Here is an 18,582-nt window from a genome sequence, read left to right as displayed (position 1 = left end):
ATAGTCTTTATTAATTGTGTATATTTCTTTTTAAATAATTGAAAGATTTTGATGACACTTTCCTGGAATCATTCAAGTACCAAAATCGTTAACTTTAATGATCGAAAGACTAGTTTTTTCAACAACGCGAAGCCGTTGACCAAACAAAGAGAAATCAATCATTTTATATATTGTTAAACTATATACATTAATATTATATACATACAGTATTATATATATAATATTATACGATAATATCTATAAATAGATAAAAATTATGAAATCTGAGTTGATTATGAAGGATAATACGTTAATTTGCGGCTAAATTGTTTTTTCTGATGTTTCCTTTTCTGTTTAGCACCAATCTTCATTAATTCTTGTACCTCTTTTCTAAAATATAATATTTATATTTACAGTATTAAATAATATAAATTATAGTACAAAAAGTTAAATTACTTTTTGACCTAAAATGAGAAAGATAATGAAATATTTACCTGTAAACAGGAGGTAATAACTCGTCGTGTAATGTACATTCAATTGACTCTGGGGTTTCTTGTTTATAAATTTTATTTCTAAGAATATCAATATCTCGATTATATTCATCGGTAAGACTTGTTAGCGTTGATGGAGGTGCGTCAAAATAATACAAGAAATGGCTAAAAAAAGTAATGTAATTAATATTTATAATTATTTGTAATAGTTAAAAAAGGTTATGTATAGATACAATGTAGTTTGATATATAAATTATAAAACTTACGTCGCTTGTCTATATGTGCTTCCTCTAAAAGAAAGTTTGCAGGGTAAATCTTGGACACCTAAATTTTCTATTTTTCTGATAATTCCACCTCTGTCAAAGATTGCTGTTGCTACTCTTTTCAAAGCGTTGAATGTCTCCGGCTGTAATTTATTTTAATTTATTAATAAATATTATTTGTATTCAATATATTGAATTTAAAGTAAAACTTTAATGATTAATAAATAAATGTATGAATTTAAATGTAAGACTGTTACAAACATTTTGGAAATTTAAACATACAAATATTTTAACCTATAATTCTACTCTCACATCTTATATAAAAGTAAATATTAAATGATGAACTAAAATATGTTACCTTATTCATTATGCGAATAAGTAAAGGCATCTCGTAAGTTGGCATGTTTAAATATTATTTATTTGTATATATATTTATTTATTTATTTAAAAAACTACCTCACTACAAGAACCCTATTTTAACTTTTAACGTCATGAACTATAAAAAGTACTAGAAGTTTAAACTGTCAATAAATAATTCAGAATATAATTCTTGTAATCTATATTTTTAATCAATTCAAATGAATTGAATTTTAATTATTTATTCGCTTTAAATAACAAATGGAATAAATAAAAAATATAATTTTTTAATAAAAAATATAAACCAATATATGATATTGAACTTTCTTACCGACAGAGATTATAGATAAAAAAAATTATTTTATTTGCACTCCTAACATATGATAGTTGAATAAATAAAATAAATTTTATCAAAATTGATATCATTAATATCTTAAATCAAATAAAATAGTTTGTAACTAATAATTAATTATATTTTTGTTTTATATTCATTTGATTGCGTCATATTAGTATGACTAAAAAGAGAGAATTTTAATATATAAAATTATCAAGATAACTTCAAATTTGTACTTTAAACTTATAAGTTGAATTAGGAACACTCTTGAGTCATGCAATCTTTCCGTCCTATACATTTCATTGATCATTAACACTTTAGTATTCGTTCAGATGTAGAGACGTTTAGGTTAGAAATGTACAATTTTAAAATGTTTATGTCGAAAGTTGTTCGTCCAATTGTTAATAAAAATTCTGTCTTTTCTCGTTTATTAAAAGAAAGACGAAAATTGTATTCTTATTCTACACACAGAGTTACAAATAATCCAACAATTTCATTAAGTACTTTGCAGTATTCTAGTGATAGTCCTTCTAAATGTTGGAACTGTAATTTTTTATACAAATCTGAATTATTTTGTTCGCAATGCAAGACTCTTCAAGAAATGCCTGAGAATTTGAATTATTTTGATATTCTTGGTGTGAAACTCGACTACAATGTTAACAATGATGAAGTTCATGAAAAGTACAGACAATTACAAAAAATGTTGCATCCGGATAAGTTTGGTAACAGAATGGAGGTAACTATTTTCATTAATATATTTTTAATTTATTCTTGCCAATGAAAATTCTATTTAATAAAAATTAATCTATTAAATTTGTTTTATGTGTTGTTGTGTTGTTAGAGAGAACAGCGAATTTCAGAGTCGTTATCCTCTTTACTAAACAAAGCTTATAGTACACTAACAAATCCATTGAAAAGAGGCTTATATATGCTACAATTAAAAGGTATATCTATTCCTGAAGGAACCACTAGCGTAAATCCTGAATTTTTGATGGAAATAATGGAAAGGAACGAGGAAGTAGAATCAGCTTTGAACGATAAGGAAAAAGTTGTTCGATTGATGCAAGAAAACAAAATCATACTGAACAAACTATCTAAGTAATAATTATTTATCTTAATATTATAATTATAATTATAATTATACTTTATATTTTATTTTATTAATAAAATATTTATTTTTAGGAAAGTAGCTGATTCTTTTCGTAATAACAACTTGGAACAAGCAAAAGAAGTTTTGGTCAAAATGAAGTATTACGCAAATATCGAAAATAAATTAAAAATGCTTAAACAAGATTTAGGTATTGTAGATTAAATTAATTAAATTTACATGTGGAACATGTAATTTACGATATATGTATATATATACATACGTATATTTAGGAATTGCGATGTACAAATAGATTAATTTGTAAATGATGTATGAAATCAAATTCATTTAATTGAATTAACTGTGATCACTGTTACTTATATTTCTTGAATAATATATATATACAGTGTCGATAAATGAGTAGAAATTATGTGTTAAGTTATAAAATATAAATTTTATTTAACAACTATTTATTATCTATCGTCCATTGATCGATCCATTGACATATTCTATTAACATTATCAATAGCCTCATCCATAGTATTGCTTTGTAATTCATGAACTATTTCATTTTTATACGATGCTCTAGCTTCTTCTGTAATTATTTCAAATATTTCACTTTCTATGTTGTCTGATAATTTTTTCCCTCTGTATCCTCGTTCAAATAAACGATCATATAAAATTGTATTATTTGTTCTTAAAACGAAGACTATGTCGAACCACCTTTCTGGAAAGAAATCAACGCCGTGATAATCAACGATTTTTCCACCTTCACTCATAATGCTTTCCATATTATCGAGTAACTGTAAAAAGACATAAATAATATTATAATATTGTAATACAATTAATATAAATTATTAAATGTGTATAGATAAATTAAATAAATTATGAAAATAAACCTTATCTTCGTCCAAGACTGGACATTGATATACCTCATCGTATTCTTCCAAACAATTATATTTAATAGCTAATTTACTAACTTCTAACCAATCTAACCCTGTTTTTTCTGATAATAAACGGCACATTAAACTTTTACCAACACCTGGTGTACCTAAAAAGAATAACAGAGTTATTAAATATTTTTAATAATAATAATTAAATAATTAGGGTAGTGTAAACACGTGTTTCTGAACTGAACTTTGAATAAAAATTAAATAATCATTGAAACACATATAATAAATTAATAATGATTACCTGATACCAAAATGTTTGGCAATTTTCTGTTAGTTCTATTCATTTTAAGAAGATTTATTTATAGACGATCCATCTAATGTAATAGAAATCAACGAAAACATTTATTTAGCAACATTAAACTATTTATTCCATTAAATGTTTTGCTATATATTTCTATTGGAGGTTAGCTTACGATTTAGTGGCGTTACATGCACCCGATGCGACAGCAGCGCCACACAATTAATGCATTTCGCAGTCAAAGGGTTAATATAAAAAGTAGATAATACAGCATATCATGAAAACTGAATTACCGATAGTGCAAAATGAATATCGATGTTGATTAATATTTTAAATGAAACGATAAAAATGACGATCTTTATTTATGATGCTTTGAGTAATAAAACACATTCATAATTAATGACTCATGCAAGATGAAGTAATTTAGTTGCATCAATATAAACAAATTGTTATAAATCTAAAATATTCTATATTTATATGTACATTTAAATTTACCGGGTAATAATGGCGGATACAAAATTGCATTATACGATTAACTCACATCAGCCAACAATGTCAGTGGATCAACTTACAATTACTCATCGATATGGACATCTAGGAATATTACAAACGTGGTTTTCATAGATCAAAACAAATTGTTGATTTGCTTAACAGACTAGAGTAATAACTAGTTGCAAGTTAATAATATTTACTGTGAAACGTATTCAAAGAACTGTCAGTATGTCTTCCCTTCAAAAATCAGTATTAAAATCTAAATTGCCGCCGCCAGGTATCAATTTTGGTCATGGATCTAGGTTAGTATCAATAATCAACATATCATTTTTTTTCTTCAATATATTACCTTGAAAAATCAATTTTTATTTTGCTTGTTTTTCGTGTTTTATATTTATTTTAGGATAAATAGGACTAGAGGTTTTCAACGCAAAAGAGATTATGATCCTGTACAATGGACTCCATACTTTGATCATTCCACTGATATCAAAATAGGAGAAAATACTTTTCATATTTATACTAAAGGAACGCAAGGACCAACGTTGGTTTTATTACACGGTGGTGGTTATAGTGCTTTAACGTGGGCAGAATTTACAGTAAGTATTTATAATTCAATTTATGAAATGTAGCACAATTTGCTATTTTATATATTTTAGAAATCTATTATGACGATGGTAATCTGTAAAGTAATGGCGATTGATCTTAGAGGTCACGGAGATACGCATACAACTAATGAAGAAGATTTGTCCGCAGATACTTTAGCTTTGTATGTTGAATATTTGAAATCTATTATCTTATATGTAAACTTAGTAAATATTAAAATACTAGCATAGTTATTTATTTTATTTCAATTATTTATTTAATTTTTTTTTTTTAGGGATGTAGCAGCAGTTATAGAAGTGGCTATAGAAGAAGGACCAGTAATTATAGTCGGTCATAGCATGGGAGGTGCGGTGGCTGTTAAAGCTGCATCATTATTAGCCAATTTAGCTGGTTTAGGTGTGATTGATGTTGTCGAAGGAACAGCTATGGATGCTTTAGCATCTATGCAAAGTTTCTTAAGATCTCGGCCATCTAGTTTTAGTACTATTCCTCAAGCTATAGAATGGTGGTACGCATATAAACTCTCTAACTTTTATACTTAACAAGATCCGTTTTGTGTATTTTCATTCATTATGCATATTCACTTTTAACATTATCTTTTAGTGTACGAAGCGGACAAATTCGAAATGTACAATCGGCTAAAGTTTCAGTACCTGGACAAATAAAGAAGTTAGTGAGTTTCTTAAAATTTTTGTATAATTACACTAAACATACTTGTAAAAAGTTATGCTACGAACTTAAGGAGTAATGTATTTATTTAATTGTTTTATTTTTTAGTATTGAAACCAATCAGTTAGCGACTCACGATATTGATTCCCTTTCACAAACATCTTCATGTGAATGTGATCCTGAACCAGTGATTCAACGCGAAGATGTTATAGAAGAGGAAGATTCCATTACTATGCCACCACCTACATCTTCTTTCGTACATACCAATAAGAAGTATGTATGGAGAATAGATTTAGCCAAAACTGAACAACACTGGTTTGGATGGTTTAAAGGATTATCGGCGTCGTTTTTAAATATACCAATCCCTAAAGTATTATTATTAGCGGGAGTAGATAGACTTGACAAAGAACTTACAGTTGGTCAAATGCAAGGTATCAATTAACATCTTATTGCATTAATATTTAATTTTCTATTTTTATTTAATATATATATATATTAATGCTTTATCATAATTAGGAAAGTTTCAAATGCAAGTTTTACCGGCATGTGGACATGCTGTTCATGAAGACGTACCAGACAAAGTAGCAGAAGCTATTGCAACATTTATGGTTAGACACAAATTTGCAGAACCTGCTTCAGACTTTCCACGGTAAATGTTTTTTTTTGTATAATATAATAAATTCAATTAATATCATTAATTTTTTAATATATAATCTTTATGTATTATTTTCAGAACTTTCCCTGCTTGCTAAATTAATTAATAATTATTAAATATATTGAATTAGATATAAATTAAAGAAAATAATATAATTTGGAAAGCATTGAATGAATTAATTTATAGCCATTGGATAGCTAATTTATTGAAAGAATATGTTCGTAAAAATAAAAGAGAAAAAAAGAAAGAGTGTAAATAAATGTATTACATCATTGGCGGAAATATAAATTTGTTTCTTATATATATATTTATATTTATAGCCTATATATTTTATAGTACAATGGGTGATCGGTTAATGAATAGTTTGGACTGCAAACTAATTGAACAACGAACACTTTCGCAAAATATTTGTATGTTCGGACAACAAATACATGTTCGAATAATGAATGCCTCATAGAACGAATAAAAGAAGAAGTGACACTGTGTGTAAGATTTTTAGAACTGTACAGTGGGTGATAAATTAATGAATATCATTTATGAATGGATTATGTTTGTCAACAGATCATCCTCTGTATATTCATTAATATTAAATATTATTGGCAGATATGTTAATGTCTAGAAAGATTAATTCTCTAACTCTATTCATAAAAGAGAGTTATTTATAATTAATTTTTTTGTAATTAATTCTGTGAATTGTCTTTGTATGTAAAATATAAATTGAAAATTATTTAAAATATATATATATTTCATTTTATATATAGAATTCTTATTCAGATAAAAAATAAATTTTGAATTGTTTGTTATAGTTTAAAAATTTATCTAAATATTTTTACAAGTTATCGTAAAATAAAATAATAGAAAAAATTTATCATAACATTTACTTACATATATAGATCAATTATATGTTTCTTATATTCTCTTAAATATTATGAAACATATTAAATATATTAAATTACTGAATATATATGTACACTTTATAGATGATAAAATAGATTCTAATATATGGAAGTTTTTTAGAATTACTGTAGGAATGTTACTTGCTCGTAGTCGAGAATTTGGTGAGCATTTATGACATGTAATTATACATCTTATAGGGAATTTTCTATAACAACGCAAGGACCTCCACGTCCAGTAGGCAAAGGTGTAACCTTATGGCATAACATCAAATTATTAATCATTTACTTTAATCATTCACAAACTAACAAATATTTTAAATGCACACTTACTGGTTCCCATTTATTAAGATGTGGATCATATGCTTCAACCAATGTCAAGTATTGTTGACCATCATATCCACCTACAGCCATAAGTTTATCTCCAAGGACACAAACACCAACTGCATCTCTTGCTACGCTCATTGGTGCTACCATTGTCCATGTGTCAGTTTTGGGATCATATCTATGGAATAATGTATCTTTTATTTCAGAAAATTATGTGTATATTACGATGAAAGATCATCAAACTACATGTATATATTCTGCTACCTTTCTACACAATCAAATCTACTAGCATTAGGATTGCTCGCTGGTGCCTCATGGCCACCAAGAGCATAAAGACATCCATTCACTACACCTACTCCTACACCACCTCTTTGTTTCGACATTGGAGCACAAGCGGTCCATTTGTTCGTATGAGGATCATAACATTCGACTGTATTTAAGCAGGAACTAATATCCCTACCACCTACAGCATATAATCTAAAAAAAAAAAAAAACCAATAAAAATAAAAATAATGTAGTAATCAAAACGTACTGATGATTATATCTATTATAAAGATCATTTCTTCTATAATAATGAAATTTTATTCATTTAACGCTACTTGTCATTTAATGCGGCTACACCAACTGTTGAACGTTGTATAGACATAGGTGCTATAATATGCCATTGTTTTGTATGCGGATCCCATCTTTCAACTGTATCAAGAAAACTCCAACCATCATGACCACCAACCGCATATAATGGTCCACCCAAGACTGCAACTCCTACATCACAGGATGTTATTACAGATAATTCGTCGATAATATACCTTTACATATCTATAATGTAATTAATTATACCTAATCCATGTCTATGAAAATTCATAGGTGGTAAAGTATACCAAACATGAGGAAAAAAATCAAGACATTCAACAGTGTTTAAAGTTTTCAAACCGTCTCTACCGCCGGCTATAATTAATTTCCTATCAACAACAGCAGCACCAAATTGGAGACGTTTACCCCACATTGTGGCTACAGAGTTCCATGAATTTTCTCGCAATGAAAACGAGTATATCGACAATGTTGATCCTATGGTAAAAAATATTTAAAGTTTATCTGAGTTATTTATAAATAATTGTTAATTATTACCTTCGTTGGCATCCATTCCTCCGACTGCTAATAAGTGGCCAACAGTTGCTTTTCTAGGTTTTGTACGATTAGATTGTAGTAGTGGTCTACGTTCAGGTAAAAGATGATACTTTAATGCTTCTATTATAAGTTCTTGCGCAGCTTTTTGATCTTTAAAGATTTCATTACTTTCTATATGATCTGCTATAAACTATTATTTCATAAGTACCAATTAATTCTTATTTTAAAAATATAATAATATTTGCAACAGAGAATAAGTTTTAACTTACTGCTGGCGATAATAAAGGCAATTTAACTAAACTTAACAATTTACTGGCATCTTTTTTTCTGTTAGGTAAATCGTATTTAAGCCAAGCCATAAGAGCCTGAAAAACAATGTTAAAATAAAAAAACAGTAAACTACAAATAATATAATGATACTATTATCTTACGTGAAAAATAGAGTCTTCGGAAGGAACATTGAGATCATTGGACTCTAATAATTCAGCTACTTGATCAGCAGAACATAGTAAAAATTCTTGATTTTTAATAACTTCCATGAAATATTCTGTTGTATATGCGTGCGCCTCTTTAAGTAAATCCAAACAACCGTGCATATCAGCGAACATGCGTATCCCTAAACAATTACTCGAATGAAGTTGTTTTCTTAAAAATTTACAACATGCTTTGACAACTGGATGGAGTTGCAACAAATGCGCCGTTGCTAAGAGAGTTTGTACGCTGTCTTCTTTAAGTTCTATGCATCCTAAAATAAAAAGAATTAAAGAACGAGTTAGAATTAGAGACAATAATAAAATTATATTTGAAATTGTATATAATCCTACCGGTGTAACAATAACGAACCAATGATGATAAAGCATCTCCATCGACATCGACTAATTCAATTTCATTTTCCTTGGATTCTTTTAAAAAACCAGTAAACATAGCAGCAAAATATTCAGAGCCTGCGCTGAGTACCAGACGGTGTGCTGGAATACGCTTATTGCCTGTACAATTAAACTCAATGAAAATTAATCATTTAATAAAAAAAATAAAAAGATCAATCTAACAAAAGAAAATGCAATACCTGCGATTAATATTACATCCGTTAATTGTTGTTTATCCAAATATTCCTCCATTATACGTAAACTAGATTCTGCATGTTTAGATACTATTTTAACAATACTCGAAATACTTTGCTCACTCGGAGAATGTTCCTTGTTTCCAAACGAAAATTTCGTTCCTGTTTCGTTTATATGACATATCATCGATCCAAAATTTTTCGACATTTTTAATCAACAAATTCTATTCGTCGATTGTTCTCCTCTTGGATAAAATCTTTTTTTATTTATTGATATAAATGAACACTTTTTTTTTCGTTATAAAATACAAATTTAATTCTGTTCAATGAATCAACATCGTAAAAATTAATACTATCATATTATTATAGAATATAAAGGACGATCATCCTACCGGTAGTCCTTTATGATAGCGAAACCTGCTAACTTACGTTACTGGACGAAAAGAAATTTAGGGTTTTCGAAAATACAGTTCTTTTTAGTAAGTAAGTAAAATCTTCGGTGAAAAACGCGATGATGAAACGGGCGAATGGAGAAAACTTCATAATGTAAAAGTACACTGACTGTACAACAAATCGGACATCATTAACGTAGTAAAATCACTCCGATTAGATTACATGGGAGGACAATATTCTTAAGGAAATAGGTTACGAAGACCGCGAATGGAGGAATCGCGCTCCGGGACGGGAACACTGGCAGGATTTAGTATTTGCGGCAATGAACTTTCGAGTTCCTAATGCTAATTAATAATAATCATATTACTACACAACATTCAATACTGACGTGTTTGTTTTGACAGTTGTATTTGTGTTAAAACACTCGATTATTTTGGATTGTGGTCAATGACCACTGGTCATTGATTAAACTCTTTCATTCTTTTATGGCGTAATAATAATCGTAACTAATTCATCAAATGAATTTAGTAAAAGTTAATTTACTATGGAAAATAAATAAGATGAACATGATATTTTACCATCATGGAAATCATTAGAGTAATTGTAAGAACAATTTTGTTCAAAATTTACTATAATATATGATAGAAAAGACAGTTAGCAATTTTCAAGTATGGTCGGTAAAATCAAAGAATACGAAGTATGTAGAAGCATCCAAGTTCACTTGTATCTTAACAAAATTCATCTTAGTTACTACCGTGACCACTAGTGGGCGATAATAGGTACTTAATGCTCAAACGGTACAACTATCAAAGAATACTGTATTCTTTAATTGTTGTATCATCATCGCGTTAAGTACCTACTATCACCTACTGGTGGTTACGGTAGCAATTAAGATGAATTTGTTGAAGAAGTTTGTGAGCTTCTATGTACTTCTGTATTCTTTGGTAAAATCACAGAGTTAGATAATAAAGAAAACGATACATCACATTTATGTTTACAAATACGCAATGCTTAATGGTTTTCTGTGACGTCACTTTGATCGAGGTGATCACCATGCCACCCTAGTGGCAGAAATAAGTATTGGTTTTGTTATTTTTTTGGGGGACACAATTTATGACAAATTGCCTATAGCGATCATTCTCCTTATTATCTAACTCCGTAGGTAAAATATTAAAACATTTCGCACTCTAATGGTGCCATTATGGTGACATGTGTAATTATATTTGAAATTTGTAAATATCATATCATATTATAGGTTTGTAAATATAAAATTTAATTATATAAAAAAAGAAAATTTTGGAATATTATAAAATTCATTAAAATAGTAATTACATTATATTTGATGTATAATCATTTCTTTAAAAAATATTTTGGTCTGCAGTCAATATTTTACAAAAAAATAAAGATCAATGTATGTTTTATTTTGTGTGCATATGAAATATTTTTCTTTTTATTTTTATAGATATTTAATTTAACGTTTTCGAATATATTTTTGATTCTTTTGATTCATTTAAACAAATTTTGCATTTATAGAGAAATTAATATTTAATTTGAAGAGTATAATTAATATATAAATAAATTCGGGTGAGTTGAAATAAGTCATAAAAAGAAATTGTATATATATTTTATTTCAATGTAAATATATAAATATATTTCTTTGGATTGTTAAGTTTCGGTTGGAATAGTAATATACAATTTTTTATATCTATAAATCATCTAGTCGCTGCATTTTTATGAAATATACAGCTTGAATACTTTCACATACGGATTATTAATTGCACATATAATAATAATAATAATTCTTTTCGTTTATATCCATTTTAATAACTATTCTAATATTGTTTTTTTTTTTTTTGTTAAATTGATGCAACGTTAAAGTGTTTGTTTGTTATTATTAATAATAATTGTGTTTAACACAGTATTAAGTGCCAATAAAATGGTACATTTGTTTAATACACTATTATTCAATTATTTCTATTTCAAATTTGATTTATATTCTATTGTATGCAGATTGAAATTCGATAATTTGAAAGCAATGAAAATTCAGGATCCATTTGAACAAATTATTTAATGCAATGTAAAATATTATATAAGATAAAGCTGCCTTATTTTGCTGTTTTTAAATCACATAAATTTGTTTCATGCATTCATCGTGTTCGTGAATCGAACATTTTTTTAAAATAGGATAGTTTATTCGTTCATTTTTAATTAATATATTATTATTATTATTATTGTCATTTTAAATATCATTGATTTTAATACTTTGAATGATCCTATTCGATCGAAATTGATGGCAATTAAATTCAAGTAATAAAAAGTATATTACTTGAATTAATAATCTCATTGTTTAAAATAAACATAATATTTATAAACGATTTCAATTGAAAATTATTGTGGCAGTTAGTCACAGCAATAAAAAAATAAAATATTATAGTTAAAACGTTTCTTCTTTTAGTTTAAATATCATCATCATTGTCATCATAAAAATATGGCATAATTTTTTGCGAAAGAGAATAATCTTTCTAACTACGCAACTACATTGTCTACGAGATAAAATCCTTTTATTTATTTTCTTGTGATATCTAAACATATTTAATGAATTATTCAAATAATCAGTTAAAAAATGAAAAAAAAAACAACAGAAAAAATAAAAAAAAATAAAAAGAGAAGAAAAATATAATTTTATTAAAAGTAAAACGTTCTAATACCTTCTATTACTCTGCTATGGTAATCAAAGAATCATAATAATACATAACATTAGCACCATCGGATAAAACTTTGATAATCTTGCATTGACGATAAATGCACAGAAACTTATACATTTTTTTTTCTATCTAAAAGACAAATTAATTAACTAAATTAATAACATTATTAAAAAAAGAAAAAAAAAACCGAATTTTTTCTAAACCTTAATAATAATCATTCACGTAACAGTGGAACCATAATTTGTGCTTGGAAAATAATTCCTTAACGAACTATACACAGATAGCTCCTCCTTCTCCTCTTTCTCCTCTTTCTCCACAGGTTTGTTCGTTTTTAATCGAAAAATCTGTGCTTGATCCTGAGAAAGAACCATAAGAGGGTCTTTTCCGACAACAACAAAACCTATCGATAAGCTCCGTAATATCACTTTTATCGCATCCGTCTCTGAATAGGCCGCTTGATGCTTCATCTGTGCAAGCTGATATAAAAGTTTGCACATCATTTTTGGGGAAGCCATCTCTATAATAAATTTTAATCGTATCATAAGCGTCCATTATCACAGAAATAAATAAACTTAATACGACGTAAATGTACAAAGAAATGAAGGTATATAAATAAATTCTCGAGTACCACCATAGCATTGGGGATTTGAACGACGTTATCGTAAATGTTGCGAACATGTCGTCACCATTTATAAGCGCAAACAGACATTCAGAAGTAGTTGCGAGCGATCGAAATTTCATATGATACGGACCTAATATTAACCAGCCACAAAAAGTGAAACCGGCGTATATCAATATGGCGCATATTAAAAACCTAGCTACTTTTGGAGCGGCCTTTTTTAATGTCAATATAACAACATTGTATGTTTTGAAAAAGCCGAGATATCTTAATACGCCAAACCATACCAATAAATTACCTGTACCTAAAAATATACTACATACGTTCCAATGATCGCTACCAAAATATTTTCTCTCGATTTGTTCTTTTATGGCGGAACCGATGATGATGAGGAGATCATTTATAATTATCATTATGTACCAAAGATTCAAAAATTCTAATTTACCCTCTAAACTCAATTCTTTACCGTAAATCTTTTTGAAGAAATTCATCGTATCAAATTTAAGCAATTGTGCTCTGTAAATGGCTCTCGAGCACAGGACCAGTGATACACTACATATAAATATGACGAGTAAATTTAATAATGTTCTCAATGCAGACTCGATTTGATTGTCCATTATATAACGGGTGTCACCCTTGCAATATAATCTTCGTGGCTCGGCATCCAAGGATAATAACATTTGTCCGTCTAAATCGCGATTATCGAATATAATTTGAATATTGAACTGATAACAATCTGGTGGTGTCATCGGACCGGCAGCTTTGAGATTAACAGTTTTAACTGCAAATTTTAAATATGCCATTACTAGAGCTGAGAAATTCACATCTACGTTTTGTGTAGATAATAAATTTTTCGACTTATTGAATTTGTCATGAAACTCTTTAGTTATGTTCACGCAAGTTTTTATGATTTCCTTATCGAAGACATAACTTTCATTGAAGCCGAATATAATGCTTTCTTTATAATGATGCAAACATAATTCCACGGTTCCTGGCATATTATTTTCGGTGTTGTACGAGTATGAACCAATGGAATTACTAAGATTATAATAACCAGCTAATGCATAATCAATGGTACTGAAAAATGCATCCTTTTTGTAGAGAGCTAATGGGCCAGTTGCTGGAGGATAAGCAGGTACCTATAAATATTAATAAAATAATCAACATGATTGAGAAATGTTCTAACAATTAGAACATTCAAAAATCTAATTTTACAAATAATTATTTAAATTTCACGAAGTTGTTTATATTATTGTTAAATTAAATTTCATATTTCGTATTTTATTTTTCAAACGTTAATAGTCAGCAATTTTTGTTCCCTCGAAGTATTATCATTTTTAAATATTTATATTAATGTATTTTTTACCTCAAGCGTGGCATCCCATCCACGTAGAAAGAGATGAGAAAATGTAATACGATTGTCCCAGGTATAATTGACGTGCATATAATTGTTATGTGCAAATAGGCACAGTTGAACAGTGACCAATACGATTTTGAAGACCTGCACAATGAATTTGTATGGAAATCTTCGTTTGGCTTGCCATTTTTCAATCGGATTCATGAAAAAGAATTTAAGTTGCCTCCTCATTTTATCCTCGGCGATGGTAGTCAAGGTACAATTATCATCTCTTTCTGCGATTGGTCGATTGCAGCTTCACAAATAATTCAATTTGAGTGGTCATTATATATCGTTGCAATTTTTTATCAAAATAATAATTAATCAAAATATTAATTAAAAATACTGTTTATTCATTGTCCTTATATAGACAGTTTTAGCCTTCGCACTTGAAATATTTCAGATGATAAATTCTTATCGGTAATAACGTTTGGTCGTTCTCTTTTTAATATAAAACTATCTCTCTCTCTTTCTCTCTCCCTCTCTTTATATCTCTTTCTATAATTTACACGAGTTTTATTTGCTCTTAAACGTATAATTGGAACTAACAGAACAATCTTATCTTTTGCACGTTACTGAATACTGAATATGATCTAAATCCAAAAAATGGCGTTCCTTTTCTTTTTTAAACGATATGATATCTATATTTATCCATTATACTACTTGTCTATTATATTTTGCTTACGTAAAAGTTTATTTTTTAGTTTCAAATGGTAATATAAAATTCAAAGATTTTTTTTCTTTTTTTCTTTACTTTTCTTTCGTTATAATTTATTATAAATCTCTTTTTTCCGATAAAATTTATTACTCAATTACTTTAATTATTTAAATCGAATAAAATGATAGGATGAATCGTATTTGTAATAAAAAAAAAAAAACAAAAAAAATACAATATTACACACGAAATTTCGTTAATAATAATGAAAGATTTATTTGATGTTAATTTTAAATTATAACTTGCACGACTTGATATTTCTTGCCCTATACATAATAAATTTATGTGTATCTATATAGAGTATGTGAAAATTTGCAGAAACATTTCGTACGAAATAATGTTGACCTAATTTTATCTTTCCTGTCGATTATAATTTTTCTCTACGTTAAATTATCTCATCTATTCTTTTTTTTTTATATCAATTTCAAATATATCTCATTTTTCGCGCGCTTTTTTATCAATGCACTTCGTGTTACGTCAACACTGATAATATTAGTTTTAGATTGCATGAATTTGCGACAGAGATATTAGTTATTACCTTAGAATGTTGAAGTATATTTTTATCATATTGTTTTTTTTTTTTTAATATTAAAAATATCGTATCTTGCGATTATGACAATTGTAATAAATTGTAATTCGTTGTCACGCGTGATTGCAAATATATAATATCAATTTATAGAAATTGATTATTAGAGAGAAGGTTTTAAGACGTATCTCTCTTTCTCTCTCTCTTTTTTTTTTTACTCTCTCTTCCTCTTTCTCTTTTTAATCATGTGACGTAAATTATACAATGCTACGCAATATCTACTTATTGTATAACGAAAGAAAAAAATAAAGAATAAAGAAAAATATAAAATAAAGATGTTCACGATAACGAGGAAAAATATAAAAATATAAAATAATTATCAATTATCAATAATTGGGATTGGGGAAAATAATATGAACTTACCAACAACACACCTTCATGATTATGCACGTGCAACTTTCTTCACACTTTCATCGATTCAATGAATTGTCTACATTTGAGAAATTCTTTAGTTCGAACAAAGAGAGATTTTTATATTTTAATTATTATATTATTATTATTATTATTTGTTTTATTGTTTAGCCTATTTTCTTTTTTTTTTTTGTTAGATAAGAGTATACTCGCGAAGAATACGAGTGAGACTGTTTTAAAATCGAAATGCATTAAGAAATATAAATGTGGGGGAGAGAAGAAACTGTATAGAAGCAGAACTAGAAACACAGAACTACAAAGAGAGAGAGAGAGAGAGAGAGAAGAGAGAGAGAGAGAGAAGAGAGAGAGAAAGATGCACGATAAATGAAAGACAGAGAGATAGAAAGATATTATAGGTATATCTCGATTCTCGGCAACGATTCAACGCGAACTGATCGAAGAACGATTTATCGATCTCGCATGTATGTTTCGGAAAACTTGTACGATATTTCGAACAAGAGTGCGCTGCTTTATTATTTGTGACAAAGGATCGAAATCAAATCAAAGGTCGACGTATCTCCCTTACTTGTTTGCTTTCAAATGAGAACAGCGAATGAATGAGTTGGTGGGCGGGTGAAAAAAAAGTGGGAGATATATATATATATATATAATATGTATGCGATAATGAAAAAAAAAATATAACAAAAGAATATAAAAACAACATGTATATATATATATATTTGCGACAAAGTATCGATATCAAATTAAAGATCGATGTATATTTCTTGCTTTTAAATGAAATCAACCAATTGACATATTGATGATAAAAATAAGAAAATAAATAATAGAAAAATAAAGATAAACAATTATACATATAATTTACACAATTATAAATATTTTTATATTCAAGAATACATATTTATTTAATTGTTTATTAATTTGAAATAATATAATAAAATACTAACCTCGAGGTAACGCGAAGTGGTCCATTTTCATTGATATTGTCCTCTTCTTCGCTATCTAACTCTTGACTCCAAGAAGAATAATTTTTAAGAATATTATTACCAGTAACATTGTTAGAATCATTCTCTTGAATCTTGTTTCGTTGTTTTGTCATGTTTTCCTCCATTAGTTAATAATCTTCACTTGGTAATTATAATAAATTTTTGTAAATAATTTATTGGAATTTATATTGTTGTTTTAATTCTTTTTGTTTATATTAGAGTTATATATGCACTACGTGTTGTAATGTAATGTGGTTGATGTTGTTATTTCAACCAGCTGAGTTAGCGTCCAATTCATCGGTGGACGATGAAAGTGTAAGCAGCTCGCATGCGTCGTTCTGCGTAGTAATACGGTACATAATCATTGGATGATAACCTAGTATCTCGATTCTTTTTTTTTTTGTTCACTTTATTTTCTAATAATGATTAGATTTTAACCCTTCTTTTTAGATTAATTTAATATATTTTGGAGGTTAATAACAGTTTCTACTTCAACGATACGTTACACAACATAAACAACCTTGCATATCCTAGTTGCAGTTGCAGGTTCGACTGATTGGGACGCCCCCTACGATCGTTACTGTAAGCATGTTGAATCACGTGATTCCCTCTCGCGTTCCGTTCGACAGTCTTCGTACGGCGTCGGCTGTACTCGTCAATATAATGCTTGGTACTATTTAGCGCGTTTTATTTGAACGAAATTTTCGTAGCGTAATTGTAGTTTATTGACACGTTTTCGATATATTAACGTATCTAATCATGGAAATTGAGGTATATTTGATGCCAATTGATTTATGATGAATAAAAGTTTGACCCATATTGGATAGAAAGAAGATATTATTCCGTATATATTTTAGTTTCTGTATGTGCGTGCTCTTGTGTATTTTTTCAAAGTATACTCTTGTAAATTAAAAAATTTCTTCATTTTTATTCACGATTAAGAATGCTAGTAGGCAATTACCCGAACGCGTGATAAGTTAACGATAGACCGAGCATAACAGGTTGGTATAAAAAGTGAAATTATTATTTTCATTAGTATCACGAATACTTGCGGAATTACTAACGAGATGTTACGTGAGTTTGCGAAAAGGTTTCCGCATGAAATTATTCTTAAGCTTAATTATAAATTATTCTAATTAGATCTCTTACTTTAACTTACACGGAATGACTTTCAATCATGTCAAAAGATATAATCTAGTTTTTTAAATAAGCATAAAAGATCCGGCTCTTATTATGACTTTTTTTTTCTTTTTAAATACATGAAACTTTTTTAATTGTTTCCTTTTGA

The 18,582-nt window shown here is 28.0% G+C and overlaps 6 protein-coding genes across 8 annotated transcripts; 2 read left to right on the top strand and 4 right to left on the bottom strand.

The window, feature by feature from the left end:
- Positions 1 to 88: 88 nt before the first annotated feature.
- Positions 89 to 1,250, bottom strand: mRpS6 (mitochondrial ribosomal protein S6). Its single transcript, XM_015317712.2, has 4 exons — positions 1,092 to 1,250; positions 737 to 876; positions 474 to 635; positions 89 to 369 (listed from the first exon to the last, which is right to left on the bottom strand). The coding sequence occupies exons 1-4, from the start codon at positions 1,134 to 1,136 to the stop codon at positions 273 to 275; spliced, it is 444 nt and encodes a 147-aa protein (XP_015173198.1). The 5' UTR covers positions 1,137 to 1,250; the 3' UTR covers positions 89 to 272.
- Positions 1,251 to 1,471: 221 nt separating this feature from the next.
- Positions 1,472 to 2,980, top strand: Hsc20 (iron-sulfur cluster co-chaperone protein HscB-like protein, mitochondrial). The gene is made up of 3 exons (XM_015317229.2): positions 1,472 to 2,160; positions 2,266 to 2,522; positions 2,607 to 2,980. The coding sequence occupies exons 1-3, from the start codon at positions 1,780 to 1,782 to the stop codon at positions 2,734 to 2,736; spliced, it is 768 nt and encodes a 255-aa protein (XP_015172715.1). The 5' UTR covers positions 1,472 to 1,779; the 3' UTR covers positions 2,737 to 2,980.
- Ak6 (adenylate kinase isoenzyme 6) lies at positions 2,869 to 3,891 on the bottom strand. The gene is made up of 3 exons (XM_015317243.2): positions 3,705 to 3,891; positions 3,410 to 3,561; positions 2,869 to 3,313 (listed from the first exon to the last, which is right to left on the bottom strand). The coding sequence occupies exons 1-3, from the start codon at positions 3,745 to 3,747 to the stop codon at positions 2,978 to 2,980; spliced, it is 531 nt and encodes a 176-aa protein (XP_015172729.1). The 5' UTR covers positions 3,748 to 3,891; the 3' UTR covers positions 2,869 to 2,977.
- A 355-nt stretch (positions 3,892 to 4,246) lies between these two features.
- LOC107064494 (protein phosphatase methylesterase 1) lies at positions 4,247 to 6,874 on the top strand. Its single transcript, XM_015317215.2, has 8 exons — positions 4,247 to 4,495; positions 4,597 to 4,789; positions 4,850 to 4,959; positions 5,071 to 5,304; positions 5,400 to 5,465; positions 5,574 to 5,896; positions 5,982 to 6,114; positions 6,199 to 6,874. Exons 1-8 carry the CDS (start codon positions 4,422 to 4,424, stop codon positions 6,215 to 6,217), a joined length of 1,152 nt encoding a protein of 383 aa, XP_015172701.2. The 5' UTR covers positions 4,247 to 4,421; the 3' UTR covers positions 6,218 to 6,874.
- Positions 6,418 to 10,594, bottom strand: LOC107064488 (kelch-like protein 5). Its single transcript, XM_015317192.2, has 10 exons — positions 9,532 to 10,594; positions 9,290 to 9,451; positions 8,897 to 9,210; positions 8,735 to 8,830; positions 8,466 to 8,655; positions 8,178 to 8,405; positions 7,940 to 8,102; positions 7,605 to 7,817; positions 7,347 to 7,518; positions 6,418 to 7,268 (listed from the first exon to the last, which is right to left on the bottom strand). Exons 1-10 carry the CDS (start codon positions 9,731 to 9,733, stop codon positions 7,209 to 7,211), a joined length of 1,800 nt encoding a protein of 599 aa, XP_015172678.1. The 5' UTR covers positions 9,734 to 10,594; the 3' UTR covers positions 6,418 to 7,208.
- A 932-nt stretch (positions 10,595 to 11,526) lies between these two features.
- LOC107065035 (mucolipin-3) lies at positions 11,527 to 17,860 on the bottom strand. 3 transcript variants are annotated; one of them, XM_015318326.2, is made up of 3 exons: positions 17,256 to 17,860; positions 14,609 to 14,894; positions 11,527 to 14,381 (listed from the first exon to the last, which is right to left on the bottom strand). In XM_015318326.2, exons 1-3 carry the CDS (start codon positions 17,417 to 17,419, stop codon positions 12,894 to 12,896), a joined length of 1,938 nt encoding a protein of 645 aa, XP_015173812.1. In that variant the 5' UTR covers positions 17,420 to 17,860; the 3' UTR covers positions 11,527 to 12,893. The 3 variants fall into 3 exon arrangements, with proteins under 3 accessions (XP_015173812.1, XP_015173820.1, XP_089035484.1); XM_015318334.2 differs by lacking the exon at positions 17,256 to 17,860 and adding an exon at positions 16,303 to 17,195; XM_089179358.1 differs by lacking the exon at positions 17,256 to 17,860 and adding an exon at positions 16,314 to 17,194.
- Between the last annotated feature and the right edge of the window lie 722 nt (positions 17,861 to 18,582).

Source organism: Polistes dominula, unplaced genomic scaffold (assembly GCF_049000335.1).
Source record: "Polistes dominula isolate Pdom_NZ unplaced genomic scaffold, Pdom_raw_medaka contig_373, whole genome shotgun sequence".
Taxonomy (NCBI): domain Eukaryota; kingdom Metazoa; phylum Arthropoda; class Insecta; order Hymenoptera; family Vespidae; genus Polistes; species Polistes dominula.
Note: the sequence above shows the minus strand (reverse complement) of the source record. Positions and strands in the feature narration are given on the sequence as shown.